The following is a 13,882-nucleotide window of genomic DNA, read 5'->3' as shown; positions in this document are numbered from 1 at the left end:
TTGATTTTTATACCAATCGTGAGCTCATGCCCAGTGGGCAGGAGGGGGTGGGCCGCAGGGCAGAAGGGGCTCACAGTCACCAGGCGGGGAAACTGAGATGCGTCACAGAACTGAAGACTCAAAATCGTTGCTACACCCAAGTGAGGCGCCAGAGACGGGGCCAGCGCCCTTTGGTCATGCACCTGTTCCTCCTCAGGCCTGCAGCTGACCGGGCGCCCCCAAACCCTTCCCCCGGCGTTCTATCCTGGCTCTGGCCTGTTCTCGGCCCCTGGCCCCTAGAACACGGGCGTCCCCCTGCAGTCCCATCTACTGACCTCATGAGATCCCCAACATAGCCCCTCAATCCTTCAGAAATGTGGCCTTGTTCTGAGGTCCCAGAGACGCTATATGCTACCTACAGGGCACGACAGCAAGAAAGACCGCTTGGATGTCAGAAATTGAATTAAGTCTCATTTATTCTAGGGCAAACTCAAAAGGGTTTTTGTGTTTCCTTTTTTAGCAAATCCTAGCACATTATTAACAAAAAAAGAAAATCTGTACATTTGCCATGATACACTTGAAAGTGAAACAAATAAGATATAAATACAGATATGGATGTAACATGAAAAAGCCCCCAAAAAAACCAAAACTAACAAACAAAAACCCAACCTGGGGATGTGGGGGACATGCGTGTGAACAGTGCCAACAAAACTATTTTGGTGGTGGATGTTTTTCAGAGCGTTGTTCTCATTTTCAAATATCATCGTTAGCAAAGTCTTGGTGAGGTTCTACAAAGTTCTTATTTGCTCTTCTTTACTGTGTAGTATTATGCTTGATAAATAAAGGGCAGCGGGGAAAGAGAAAGATTGAGGAGACAAATCAGGCGCAGCTGCGTTGCCTGCATGACTGAGAAGCTAGTGGGGCTATGGCAGGCGCCTGTGGCTACAGCGCCCCAGGAAGGCGTGAGCCCCCCCCGGCCACAGCGCGAGGGGAAGCAGGAGCCCAGCGCCCCGGCCCAGTGGGGGCATCGGCGGGCTTCTCGGGGCCCCGGACAGCCAGGCGAACGGGGGAGGCAGACGGAGTTCTGGGCGCTTTGCTCGCTTGTGTTCTGCTGTTTCATCCAGACAGGAGGCCTGCAGGGAGGCGGCGGCCAGGCAGGGCAGTTGCAGCTGTCGGTTGGAGGGGGTGGCCCCCTGAGGTTGTGGCTGCATGCGAGTCTCCTCCCAGGAGGCCCAGAGACCGGGGGGTGGCGGCTCCCTCTGGGTTGGGAGACCGAGGTTGGGCAAGAGACATTCAAGGCGAGCCCTTTGTGAGCGCCAGGAGGACACGCAGCCATGCTCAGGGTCCTTCCCGACTCCGGGGTAGGGGGCCACAGCAACCTGGGCGTCCACGAGCTGAAGGAGAAAGGCCTTTCTACACACACTAGGCAGGAAAAAAGACAGTTTCTGCCCCAGAAGAGTCATCAGACACTTGGACTTGTTTGTAGGGGGTAAGAAAGAGACCCCGAAAGCGACATGAACAAACGGTATTTATCAATGAAAGTAAGGCCTGGTCCTGCTATGTTTTGAGCCAAAAGAGTCAACTATGTTTGATCACTTAAAACACACCCCTGAAGTTCTCTCAACAGCAGCAGCGGGGCACCTCCTCCACGTGCAGGATGCCCCTACACACACCCACACACACCCACACACACCCGCAGTGAAGGCACCCCAGCCTCACTGCTCTGGGACCTCCATTTTCAGTGCCTATTTCCAGATAAAGTATCTAAAATAAATTCTGAATGAAAACAAGCTACGTTCTGCCACAGCGTCTTTCACGACTTCCAACGTCAAGGCCAGAGGGTCTGAGAGCTCAGAGGTGGGACCCACACAACCTGGCAGTTGCCGAGATTCTGCACCTGAGCAGCAGACAGCTCATTAAAAATTAACATCAGAACAGGCGTGGGAAAAAGAACCGAACAAATTTCCATAAGGAAATATGGAAAAACCAGTTCAGTTTAGAGAGTCTAACATGTTTCCATGATTGCAAAAAGAATTTCCATTTGGTTTGAAGAATTTTACTCGAAACTTAGTTACACAAACTTGAGATCTGTAGTTACTTTTACTGAAGCAATGAAACCCTCAAGAAAACATTTTAAGGGGTAAGTTTCTCACTGAAGGAAAAATAGACTCTAAACTGGTTCAAATCCTGTTTTTCTGCAATTTGCTGCACATCATAATTACTTTTTCCTTAAACCATGATTATTTCAACAGATGATCGAGGAAGTACTTCACAAAATTTTAAAAAATGATCCTGATAACCTGGTCTCTCTAGGTTTTTCTTTGATCTCAATCACAAATTAAACAAAGTAAGAACGGAGATGGCAGAGTTGCCAACTGTCAGAAGGACAGAACACTGGAACCAAGCAGCCGGGGCGCAGCTTGCGGAAAGGAGGCCAGACTAGACTTGAGCCTCCGGGGCGGTGTGTTCCATGGCATTTCCCAGATCTCAGCAGCGAAACCAGCAGCTCCTCTTGTGTTTTCAATGCTGCGTGAGTCCCATTTCAAGCACACACTAACTGAGGCTATCGATTTACCTTGATTTCTGTGCCTGGATCTTAACTGTCATCACAGATCTCTGCCCCAGCAGCTCTGGGGCAGGGGTGGCGTCAGCGGGGCTGTTTGGAGGAGCCGGGAGCCCATCCTGGAAGGAGGCAGTAAAGGGTGCCAGCCCCCAGGCTGCAGAGTGTAAGCAAAATACCACATGTTCTTTACAAGGCCATCTTCGGGCTTCTTTCCCATTTCTTGCCAAGACTTGATTCATATTCTTAGTAGTCTAAAAATGCAACCTAAAACAATAAAACCCTTTCGTGGTGTCAGTTGTGAAGGGTGTGGGCTCTGCCCCACACAGGCCAGATCCAGAGGGAAGGGAGCCAGGATGAAAGAGAAACACAACTCAATACAACCTCCTCAAACCTGTTATTAACTGAAGAGAAAATGCTACTTTCTACCATGTATTGGCTAGGGAGCTCTGACTTTTAAGAACTGCACCCCACACGCGGTTTCACCACCTCAGCGGCTGGACCAGACGATCTGAGGACGGCTCTTCTCTCACTCCTTTTGTTTTGTTCTGTAGGAAGATGAAACACAGGCCTTGCTTCCCTTACATTCAATACCAGTATGATTCTACACGAAAGCTGGAAGGGATCAAAATACTGATTGTAATAAATATTTGCGGGCCTCCTGGTCCTGACTGGGCAGCCGACGGGGGGGTGGGGGGAGTGGCGGGGAGGTCTCTGAGGCACCACCGATTGCTTCCAGGCCTACATAGAGATTCTGGCGTTGCATTAGCTGTGGGTCGAGACGTCAGAGGAGGAGCTGCTGTTGCTGTTCGTGGTCTGCGCCCTCTTTATGTATAAGTTGAGCAGCTTCATCTGCAAAGGAAAAATACAAATGGATGAGAAGGAAGAAAATCAGAAAGTCAGCAAGAAAGCCCAGGTGATCACAAGAAAACGGCACGTCCCTCAGTGCAGAAAGTCACTGCAGAGACATTCCCTAAGTGCCTACCGGGGCCAGCGGGCGATCAGGAGGTCAGATTAGAGGAGGGGGCAGGAGAGGTTATCAGGAAGAGGGACACGTGCTTCCACGAGGTGGGCCTCAGGGCTGCCTGCAGAAAGGCTCTCCAGAGGCAGACCCGCACACTCGGGGGTGGCGGGGGTGGTGAAAGGCCGCCGGTGCGGCTCCACCCAGGCCAGCAGGAGGAGAGGCTGCAATGCCTACACCACTGGGATAAAGAAACGAAGCCAAGGTCAGAGGTCAGGTTTTCTATCCTCACACCTCTGTAGAAGTTGCTCCTTCCCCATCACACACCTCGTCTGTCCACGGACACGACACCTGCTGAGGTACACGGCATCCAAGGCCCACCTTCAGGCTGCCCCCATCTGCACCCTTGGTCCTCCTGCCCCTGGACCCCGCTCTGCCCACTGCGGCTCAGCATATGCCGCCTTATGCTGGGGGCAGCAGTGGGCTGGACCCTTCCAACAAGACTCAGTCTCCTAGAGGTCAGATGCTGCTTCACTATACAACATGCCCTCGTTGGGCACAGTGCTTCCCCACAACGGGCTTTCCACGTCTCACATCTCATGTGGTTCTAACTTAAGCCCCCTGGACCCTCACAACACCTAAAGCAGCATGTAACATACATGGTCGTGAAGTGAAAGTCACTCAGTCGTGTCTGACTCTCTGCGACCCCATGGGCTGTTATACACGCCATGAAATTCTTCAGGCCAGAACACTGGAGTGGAAAGCCTTTCTCTTCTCCAGGGGATCTTCCCAACCCAGGGACTGAACCCAGGTCTACTGCATTGCAGGCGGATTCTTTAGCAGCTGAGCCACAAGGGAAGCCCAAGAATACTGGAGTGGGTAGCCTATCTCTTCTCCAGCAGATCTTCCCGACCCAGGAATCGAACCAGGGTCTCCTGCATTGTAGGCAGATTCTTTACCAACTGAGCTATGAGGGAAAGTTCTTAGAATATTTGTTGAATACCAATAACCTGATGTCAATAGTGTGCCTGACCATATTAAGAATAAAAAAAACCAGGTATTTGTAGAAGTAGAATGCCCATGAAGATCTACATAACACACAACTGGTAAGATTAAGGGAATTAGGAAATATTTACTGACCACAGCTCTTTATTTGCTGTCTCTAAATAGGCTGTGAGGCTGAGACGTGTATAAGCCAACCCGTGGAGCAGAGGCGGGTCTTGGGGGGCCGTGAAGAGGTGCTCAGAGTAGAGCTCGCGCTGCAGGAGAAGGAGGGCCCTCAGAAACCAGTGGGAGCAGGTCAGCACCCAGCAGTGCTCCTCGCGAGGCGCCGTCTCCCTGAGCCCCAGCAAGGCGCGTGGTCAAACAGACACGGAGCCCGGAAGGCAAGGCTGCTCTGAGAGCTCTACCCCGCGTGTCCTGGAGTCGGCTGGCTTCATTCAACAGCCCATCTGGGGTCTCCCCACATCAGGACTAAGCTCTTTCCAACTGCAGGGGAGAGTGCCATGAATTCACACTACATACCCCAGCTTGTCTTTCTTTTCACACCTTTCAAAATCTTAGACCTTTTAACGTAATATTCAGCATGCTGGTCAAGGTGCTTTCACTTTACACAAGGTATCTTAACGCTCCAAGGCTCAGGAGGATGTGACCAGGGTCAACCAGCTTCAAGAGAAACACTGGTACATTCAACAAAGTACTGGCCTGAGGCTCCACAGATCCAGCAGAGTTCTAGAACCAACTCCAACACTAGTTCTGTGACCTCAGGTAAACATTTCCTGAGCCTTGACTCAATCACCTGCAAAATAAGTGATACACCTCCCAGGTAGCTCCCTGCTTAGAAAACATGTCTCCTGAGTCCCTGCTCCTTCTCCTACCCAAGCTGTTCACGCTGCTCCTGCCTGGAGCTCATCCTTCCCTACTTGCTGAGCCAGGCCCAGGCCAGTCCCGCTTCCTCCAGGAGATCTCCCTTTCCTCCTGCTGCAGCAGGCCCCTGGGCCAGCACCAGAACCTGTCTCACGGGGCCCACCGGCCACTCCCGGACCTCTGCACAAGTCCCCCCATGTGCCAGTCCTGATCCTCAGCTCTATCTGATGCTACTTCAGGGGGAACAAGGGTTTGTCTCCCACATGCTGAGGGCAGCAGGTTCCTAATACGCACTTACTGAATCGAATATTTTTTAAAGAAGAAAAAAGTGATCTAGAAAACAGGATAGTTATATTTCTATGAAAGACAGGTTAAAATGAACTTCTAAACATTGTTAATAGTTATTTGCAACTCAGAACCCCTTGTAAGCCCTGAGTTTATAAGCTTTAATCATATTTGAACCTCAAACCAATCCTCTGAGGTAGGCAGAACAGGTTCTCCTATTTTACAAATGAAATGGCTGGGATTCAGAGAGTTTGCTCAATGAGTTGGTATAGATTCAAATTACAGGATTATAACTTTAGATGTCAACTGTAATCCACAAAGAAAACAGGCATAGAATACACACAAAAGGAAATGAGAGAAGGATTAAAACGTTTCAGTATAAAAAGCAAACAAACACACAAAAAAACCAATAATACAGAAAATGAGGGGCAAAAAGCTATTATACATACAGAAAGCAAATACAAAAATGACAGAAATCCCTTCCTTACCAGTAAGTACTTTAAATGTAAATGAGTCAAACTTTCCCAACAAAAGACAGAGATCAGCAAAATGGATTTTAAAAAAAAGCATGATTCAACTATATTTTGTCTACTAGAGACTCACTTTAGATCCAAAGACACAAATAGTTCAAAGTGAAAGAATGGAAAAGGATATTACATGCAAAGAGTAACCAAGAGTACAAGGTAGCTATACTAATATTAGGCAAAATACAGCTTAAATCAAAAAAAGGTTATAAGAAACAGAAAGATTAATAAAAGATCCACAAAGCAGGAAATTACAATAAATAATTATACCTCTAAGAATATACCATCAAAGCATATAAAGCAAAAACTGACAGCACAGAATGGAGAAACAGTTTCACAATAATAGTTGGGAGACGTCACTATTCCACTGTAGAGGGTTTGAACAACACAGTAAATCAACTAAATATAAAAGACATATGCAAAATCTCTGCCTCAGATGAGACCTTCCCAAGACAGACTATATGTTAGACCACAAATTGAATCTCAATAAATTAAAAAAGAGGTGTCACAAAGTACCTTTTCCGACCACAATAGATGAAGTTAGATTAGTAACAGAAAGAAAACTGAAAAATCCCCAAGTTTGTGGAAACTGAACCACACATTCCAACAACCAATGGGTTGAAGGATAAATCACAAAGGAAATTAGAAAATATTTTGAGACAGATGGAAACACAAACACAAGGGATGCAGCGAAAGCAGCGCTGCGAGGGAGACTCACGGCGATACGGGCTACACGGCTTCCATTTAAAAAAGGGAGAGAGACGTGTCAACAGCCTAACTTTACACATCTTAAGGGACTAGAAAAAGAATAAACTGAACTTCAAGCTTGCAGAAGGGAGAAGAGTAAAGATTAGATAAATGAAACAAAAATAGAGACAACAAAGCCAAAAACTGGTTCTTTGAAAAAAAAAAAATCAACAAAATTGACCAACCTTTAACTAATGAAAAAAGAAAAAGGACTCCAATTATTGGTCAGAAACAAATGTGGGGACACTATGAGTGAGTCTACATAAACCAAAGATATGATAAAAATACTATGAGTAACTGTACAAGAGCAAAGTAGATAACCAAGATGAAATGGACAAATCCCTAGAAACACAAAACCCACCAAGACTGAATCATGAAGAAAGAGAAAGTATGAACAGACCTGTAACTAGTAAAGAGATTGAAGCAGTAATCGAAAATCTGAGAAAGAAAAGCCCCAGACCAGATGGCTTCACTGGTGAGTTCTACCAACATTCAGAGGACTAACACAATCCTCAATTTTTTCTAGAAAATTTAGAGGAAGAAATACTTCTGAATTCATGCTATAACGTCAGCATTGTCCTGGGAGCAAAGTCAGATAAACATATGAAAACTACAGATCAATATTCCTTATGAACACTGATCCAACATACAAAAATTAATAAATATAATATACCACATTAACAGAATGAAGGGGGAAAAAAATCAAAGGATCATTTCAACTGACACAGAAAAAGTATTTGGCAAAATTCAATACCTTTTCAAAATAAAAATACCAGACAAACTAGGCATAGAAGGAAAGTACAGGTGTATTTTGTTTTGCTGTTTTCACTTTATTGTACTTTGAAGACAGTCCTTTTTTCCCCAAATTGAAGGTCTGTGAACACTCTGCGGCAAGCAAGTCCATCAGCGCCACTTCGCAACAGCATCTGCTGCCTACAAGTCACTGTCCCATTTTGGTAATTCTTCCAATTATTTCAGACTTTTTCATCATTATTACACTCCTTATGGCGGTCTGCAGTTGTTTGGGGTGTCATGAACCGTGTCCATATGAAGACAGCACACTTCATCCACAGATGTGTATGTTCTGACTGTTGCACCATCTCCCCATCTCTCTCCCTATGTACGAGCCTTCCTATCTCCCCTGAGACACAATACTATTGAAATTAGGCCGAGCAGAAACCCTACGATGGCCTTAAGTGTTAAAGTGAAAGAGTTGCATTTCTCTCACTAGAAATGATTAAGCTTAGTAAGAAATGCATATTGAAGTTTAGACAGGCCAAAAGCTAGGCCTCTTGCATCAAACAGTTAGCCAAGTGGTGAATATAAAGGAAAAGTTCTCAAAAGAAACTGAAAGTGCTACCCAGTGAACACACAAATGATAAGAAAGCAAAGCAAAATAGCCTTACCACTGATATGGAGAGAGGGGTCTGGACGGAACATCAGACAGTCACAACACGCCCTTAAAAGCCAAAACCTAATACAGATCGAGACCCTAACTATCTTCCATTCTAGGAAGGCTAAGAGAGATGAACGAGTTGCTGGAAAAAAGTCTGAACTTGGCAGAAGTTGGTTCATGAGGTCTAAAGAAATATGCTGTTTCCCTAGCATTAAAGTGTGAGGTGAAGCAGCAACTGCTGATGCAGAAGCTGCAGCAAGTTATCCAGAGGATTTAGCTAAGACAACTCATGAAGGTGGCTACAACAAAACAACAGATTTTCAACACAGGCAAACAGTCTTATATTGGAAGAAGATGCCATGTAGTACTTCGACAGCCAGAGAGGAGAAGTCAACGCCTGGCTTCAAAACTTCAGAGGCTGACTCTTATTAGGAGCTAATGCAGCTGGTGACTTTAAAATAAAGCCAGGGCTCACTTACCATTCTGCAAAGCCCAGGGCCTTAAGAATTATGCTCCATCTACTCTGCCTGCGCTCTATAAATGGAACAACAAAGTCTGGATGACAGTGCACTGTTTACAACAGGACCAACTGAATATCTTAAGCCCACTGTTGAGACCTACAGCTCAGAAAAAAAGATTCTTTTCAAAATATGACTGCTCACTGACAGTGTACCTGGTCACCCAAAAGCTCTGATGAAGATGTACAAAATTAAGGTTGCTTTCACGCCTGCTAAAAACACAACACCCCTTTTGCAGCCCAAGGATCAAGGACTAATTTTGACTTTCAAGTCTTACTAACTAAGAAAAACATTTTGCAAGGTAATTGCTGCCGTAGTGACTTCTCTGATGGAGCTGGGCAAAGTCACTGTAAACCTTCTAGAAAGGATTCAACATACTAGATGCCATGAAGAACAAAGAAGTCAAAATACCAACATTAACAGGAGTTTGGAAGAAGTTGATTCCATCCCTCCTGGATGACTTTGAGGGGTTTAAGACTTCAGTGCAGGAAGGAACTGCAGCTGTGGTGGAAACTGCAAGAGAACTAGAATTAGAGCTGGAGCCTAAAGATAGAACTGAATCGCTGAAACCTCACGGTAAAGCTTCAATGGATAAGGAGCTGCTGCTTATGGAAGAACAGACAAAGTGGTTTCTTGCGATGCAATCTACTCCTGGTGAAGACGCTGTGAAGACTGTTGAAATGACAACAAAGGATTTAGAATATTACATAAATTTAGTTGATTAAACTGAGGCAGGTTTGAGAAGACTGACTTCAATTTTTCTACTGTGTATAAAAATACTATAAAACAGTATTGCTGCTACAGAGAAACTATTTGTGAAAGAAGAGTCAATCAATTCGGCAAACGTCATTGTTGTCTTAAAATAAGACACAGTCATTACAACCTTCAGCAACCACCACCCTGATTAACATCAACACAGAGGCCAGATCCTCCACAAGCAAAACGATTGTGACTCAGTGAAAGCTCAGATGATGGCCAGCATTTCTGTTAAGATATTGATATTTTTAGACATAATGCTACTGAACTCTTAACAGACTGCAGTAGAGTACACACATAACTTTTATACATCCTGGGAAACCAAAAAATTTGTGCAATCTACTTTATTGCAATACTTGCTTTATTTCAGCTGGCTGAAACCAAATCCATACCATCTCTATGTCTGTACCTCAATGTATCAAAAGCTACATACGAGAGACTCACACAGTGAATATTATGCTCGGTGGTAAAAGACTGACAACTCTGCTTTTAGGATGAGGAACAAGGCAGAGGATGCTTGCTTCCACCATTTCTACTAACATAGTAAGTTCCAGCCAGAACAATTAGGCAGGAAACGAAAAGAAAGGCATTCACATTGGAAAGGAAGAAGCAAAATTATCTTTGTTCAAAGATGACATACAGCTGACCCTTCAGCAACACGGGTTTGAACTATGAAGATGCACTTAAAGATGGATGTTTTTCAACACACCCAGCACGACACAATCCGTGCTCAGCTGAAAATCCCAGATGCAGAACTGCAGGTAAAGGACTCAAGCACGTGCAGAGTCTGCTGTCGGTGGCAGGTCCTGAGGCTCATCCCTGTGGGATACCAAGAGATGACTGGGATGTCATATGTATAAAATCTCAAAGACGCCACAAAAAATTGTTAAGACTAATAAAGAAATTCAGCAAACTAGCAGACTACAAAATCAACGAGCAAAAATCAACTGCACTTCTATACACTAAAAATGAAAACTCCAAAAAGGAAGTGAAGAAAAACAATTCCGTTCACAATAGTATCAAAAAGAATAAAACACTTAGGAATTAACACAAGGAAGTGAAAGTACTGTACAATAAAAACTACCACATTTTATTGAAAGTAAAAACACAAAGAGACACTCCATGTACTACACAGTACGGTGACTATAGTAAGAATACTGTACTGTATATATAGATGTCACTAACAGAGTAGATCTTAAAATCTGTCATCACAAGAAAAAAAATCACATAGCTATGTGTGTGACAGATGTTACCTACACTTACTAGGTGATCATATTGCAGTATAAATAAATATCAAATAATTATGCTGTACATCCAAAATGAATACAATTTCATATGTTCATTTTTATCTCAATTAAAAATTAAAAACTCATTATGTATAGAGGTTAAACAAAAAAAAAAAGGCATCCCATGCTCATGGGTTAGAAGACAATATTATGAGGTCAATACTACCCAAAGCTATCTATACATTCAATGGAATCCTTATCAAAATCCCAATGTGGTTCTCTGGAGAAACAGAAAGTCTTTTCAACAAACGGACTGGCAAAGCTGAATATCCACACACAAAAGAATGAAGTTGGACCCTTACCTAATACCATACACAAAAATTTACTCAAAATGGATCAGAGACCCCCATTAAAAGCTAAAACTATAAAACTATTGGAAGAAAACAAAGGGCAAAAGCTTCACTATGGATTTGGCAATGATTATTGATATGACAGCAAAAGCAGAGGCAAAAAAATAACAGACAAATTGGATTTCACAAAAATTAAAAAAAGTTGTGCATCAAAGGTCAAGGGGTAATATCCAGAATATGGGTAGAATGTCTGTGACTGCAACAATAACATCGACAACAACAAAACCAAGCAACATAATTTAAAAATGACAAAGGGCTAGAATAGACATTTCTCTGAAGAAGATATGCAACTGGCCAACAAGCATATGAAAAGATGCTCAACATCACGGATCATCATGGAAATGCAAAGCAAAACTACAGTGAAACACTGCCTCAGAGCAGCCATGAGGAGGGCTACTGCCAAAGAGAAGAGAAGAGAACAAGTGAATGTGGAGACACTAAAGCCCCGGGCATTGCTGGTGGGGATCTAAGACAGTGCAGCTGGCAGTTATCGTATGATCCTGCAATTCTACTCAAAAACCCAAAAGAATTAAAAGTGGGGTCTCAAAGGACATCTGTGCCCCCATGTTCACAAAAGCCAAAGCATGGAAGCAATCTACAAGGCCGTCACCAAGAAACAGGCAAGCAACGTGCTATTATGTACATTCACTGGGCTATTATTCAGCCTTAAAATGAGAGGAAATTCTGATACCTGTTACAGCATGGGTGAACCAAAATGAGATAAACCAGTCACAAACAGACAAACACTGTAGAATTCCACTCACCAGTATTCACACCAAAGAAAGCAGAATGGTGGCTGACAGGGACTGGGGAACTGGGGAGTATTACTTAGTGAGTTTCAGCTTTCCAAGATGAAAAGTGCTCTGGGGATGGGTGGTGGGGATGAACATGAATCATATGAACACTTGGTGTCTGTGAACTCACACTAACGTGTGGTTAAGACAGTAGATTTCACGTCACATGTATTTTACCAAGAGCGAGAAGTGGAAAGGAAAGGCTGCTCACAGTCACATGCTAGTGAGTGGGAGATGGAGACTAGAAAGCAGGTTTTCTGATCCTAAAGCTGCTACTGCTGCCACGGCAATGGGCCACTTTTCAGGGTGCATCTCACAAGTCCCCCCACTCCAACCCTGCATCCGGCCTTCCTCCACAGAGCCTGATGTCACTTATCAACCTCATGTAAGTAGCAGAAGGGGGTTCTGCCAGGCCCGGGGATAGAAGCAGGAAGCCACGGCTTGATTCTCTTTCTGACTTAGCACCACATGCTGTCAGCTGCCCGTGCTGGGGACATGGGTGGGAGGGGGCGCTTGTTTGTTTTAGGAGATGTGCATTGAAGTCTTAAAAAGTTCACGTTAACACATCGGAGCTGTCGCATATAAAAACCGTCAAGACCGGAAGCGCTGCGCTGCGGACAGGTGTCAGGTCAGCCCCCAGGGTGACTGATGTCCTCAGTGGGGAGGTGGGAACACTGGCTCTGAGCAGGACTGGGCTCCAGACCCTACGCCACCGCTGCAAGGGGCAGCAGGTCAACCAGAGCACAGGGGTGAGAAGACACCTGCCTTCTCTCAGCCCCTCGGTAGTGGGGTCAAGTGAGATGACAGGACAGCCCCCTTACTCCCGACGGTAGAAAGGACCAGAAAATCCAGATCTGGAAAACATTATCCCTTTGTGAAGCCTGTCTGTGAGGGTCCCTGAGGGCAGCAGCAGAGGCAGGTGCTCCTGGCCCGTACACTGCTGGGTACTCGGCTCATGGCCCTGCAGGCCGTGGTCAGGGAGGGCCGGGCACACACCTCTGCAGGAGCAGCGATGGGAGGGAGAACACAGGAAACGGATCCCGGGGAAGCAGCGCCCACCACACCTGCTCTGCTCAGACCTTCCAGCCCAGTTGCTGATGCATCTTCTTCTGGACCAGTGGCTCTCTACTAAGGCTGACTCTGTCCCAAAGGGACACCTGACCAGGTGTGGGGACATCAGCTGAGGGTGGGGTGTGGTCCTGGGACCTCAGGGATGGTGCCCCCACCACAAAGTACCCCGAAGTGTCGGCAGCACTGAGGGTGCAAGCCCTGCTCTGGACAAAGGCGGGAGAGCCAGCTCTGCCCCGAACTCAGCGAGTGGAGACGCTCACCAACTGTGCCAAAGGAACAGGCCTGCTTGAAAAGCCACGAGGCTTCACCTGCTGCTTCCTTCTTTGCTAAGGAGGAAGGCCAGAAATTTCAGGCTCCGCGCGTTTGTATTCACACCCCTGCCTGGGCCCTCTGTAACTTCGGTGACACATTTTCCCCAGGCAGTCCCCGGAGCAGGGGCCTCACCACCGCCCAGCTCCTGGCCCCTCCTGCCTGAGATCAAGGGTGGCTATCCTCTCTCCCCAGTGAGTTTGTTTTTAAACCAGCAAGCACTCTAGTCACTCTCATCTTCCATGAGCCACTAGTCCCTTTGTCTCATTTTCTGCCCGATTCTAGAAGGAACAAGAGGCAGTATGACCACCGTGGGCCCTCAGGTGGGTCGCGGGCAGGATCAGCACCCTTACCCTGCAGAGGTGCCATCGTGAACACGGGACGCGCTGGGCACAGTGAGAGGCGGCCATGGTTACATGGACCCACGGGACCTGAAGCCCCCCCAGACAGGTGTGAAGCCGGCAGGCAAACGTCCTCAGT

The 13,882-nt window shown here is 46.0% G+C and overlaps 1 protein-coding gene across 5 annotated transcripts in view; it reads right to left on the bottom strand.

Moving 5' to 3' along the window:
- Positions 1-437: 437 nt before the first annotated feature.
- CLASP1 (cytoplasmic linker associated protein 1) overlaps positions 438-13,882 on the bottom strand; it is a 266,484-nt gene continuing 253,039 nt past the window's right edge. For all 5 annotated transcript variants that reach the window (XM_065931368.1, XM_065931366.1, XM_065931370.1 and 2 more), the window contains one exon: positions 438-3,391. In XM_065931368.1, coding sequence (XP_065787440.1) covers positions 3,305-3,391 — 87 coding nt within the window. In that variant the 3' untranslated portion in view covers positions 438-3,304. The remainder of the gene's footprint in view (positions 3,392-13,882) is intronic.

Source organism: Muntiacus reevesi, chromosome 3, assembly GCF_963930625.1.
Source record: "Muntiacus reevesi chromosome 3, mMunRee1.1, whole genome shotgun sequence".
In the NCBI taxonomy this organism is placed as follows: domain Eukaryota; kingdom Metazoa; phylum Chordata; class Mammalia; order Artiodactyla; family Cervidae; genus Muntiacus; species Muntiacus reevesi.
Note: the sequence above shows the minus strand (reverse complement) of the source record. Positions and strands in the feature narration are given on the sequence as shown.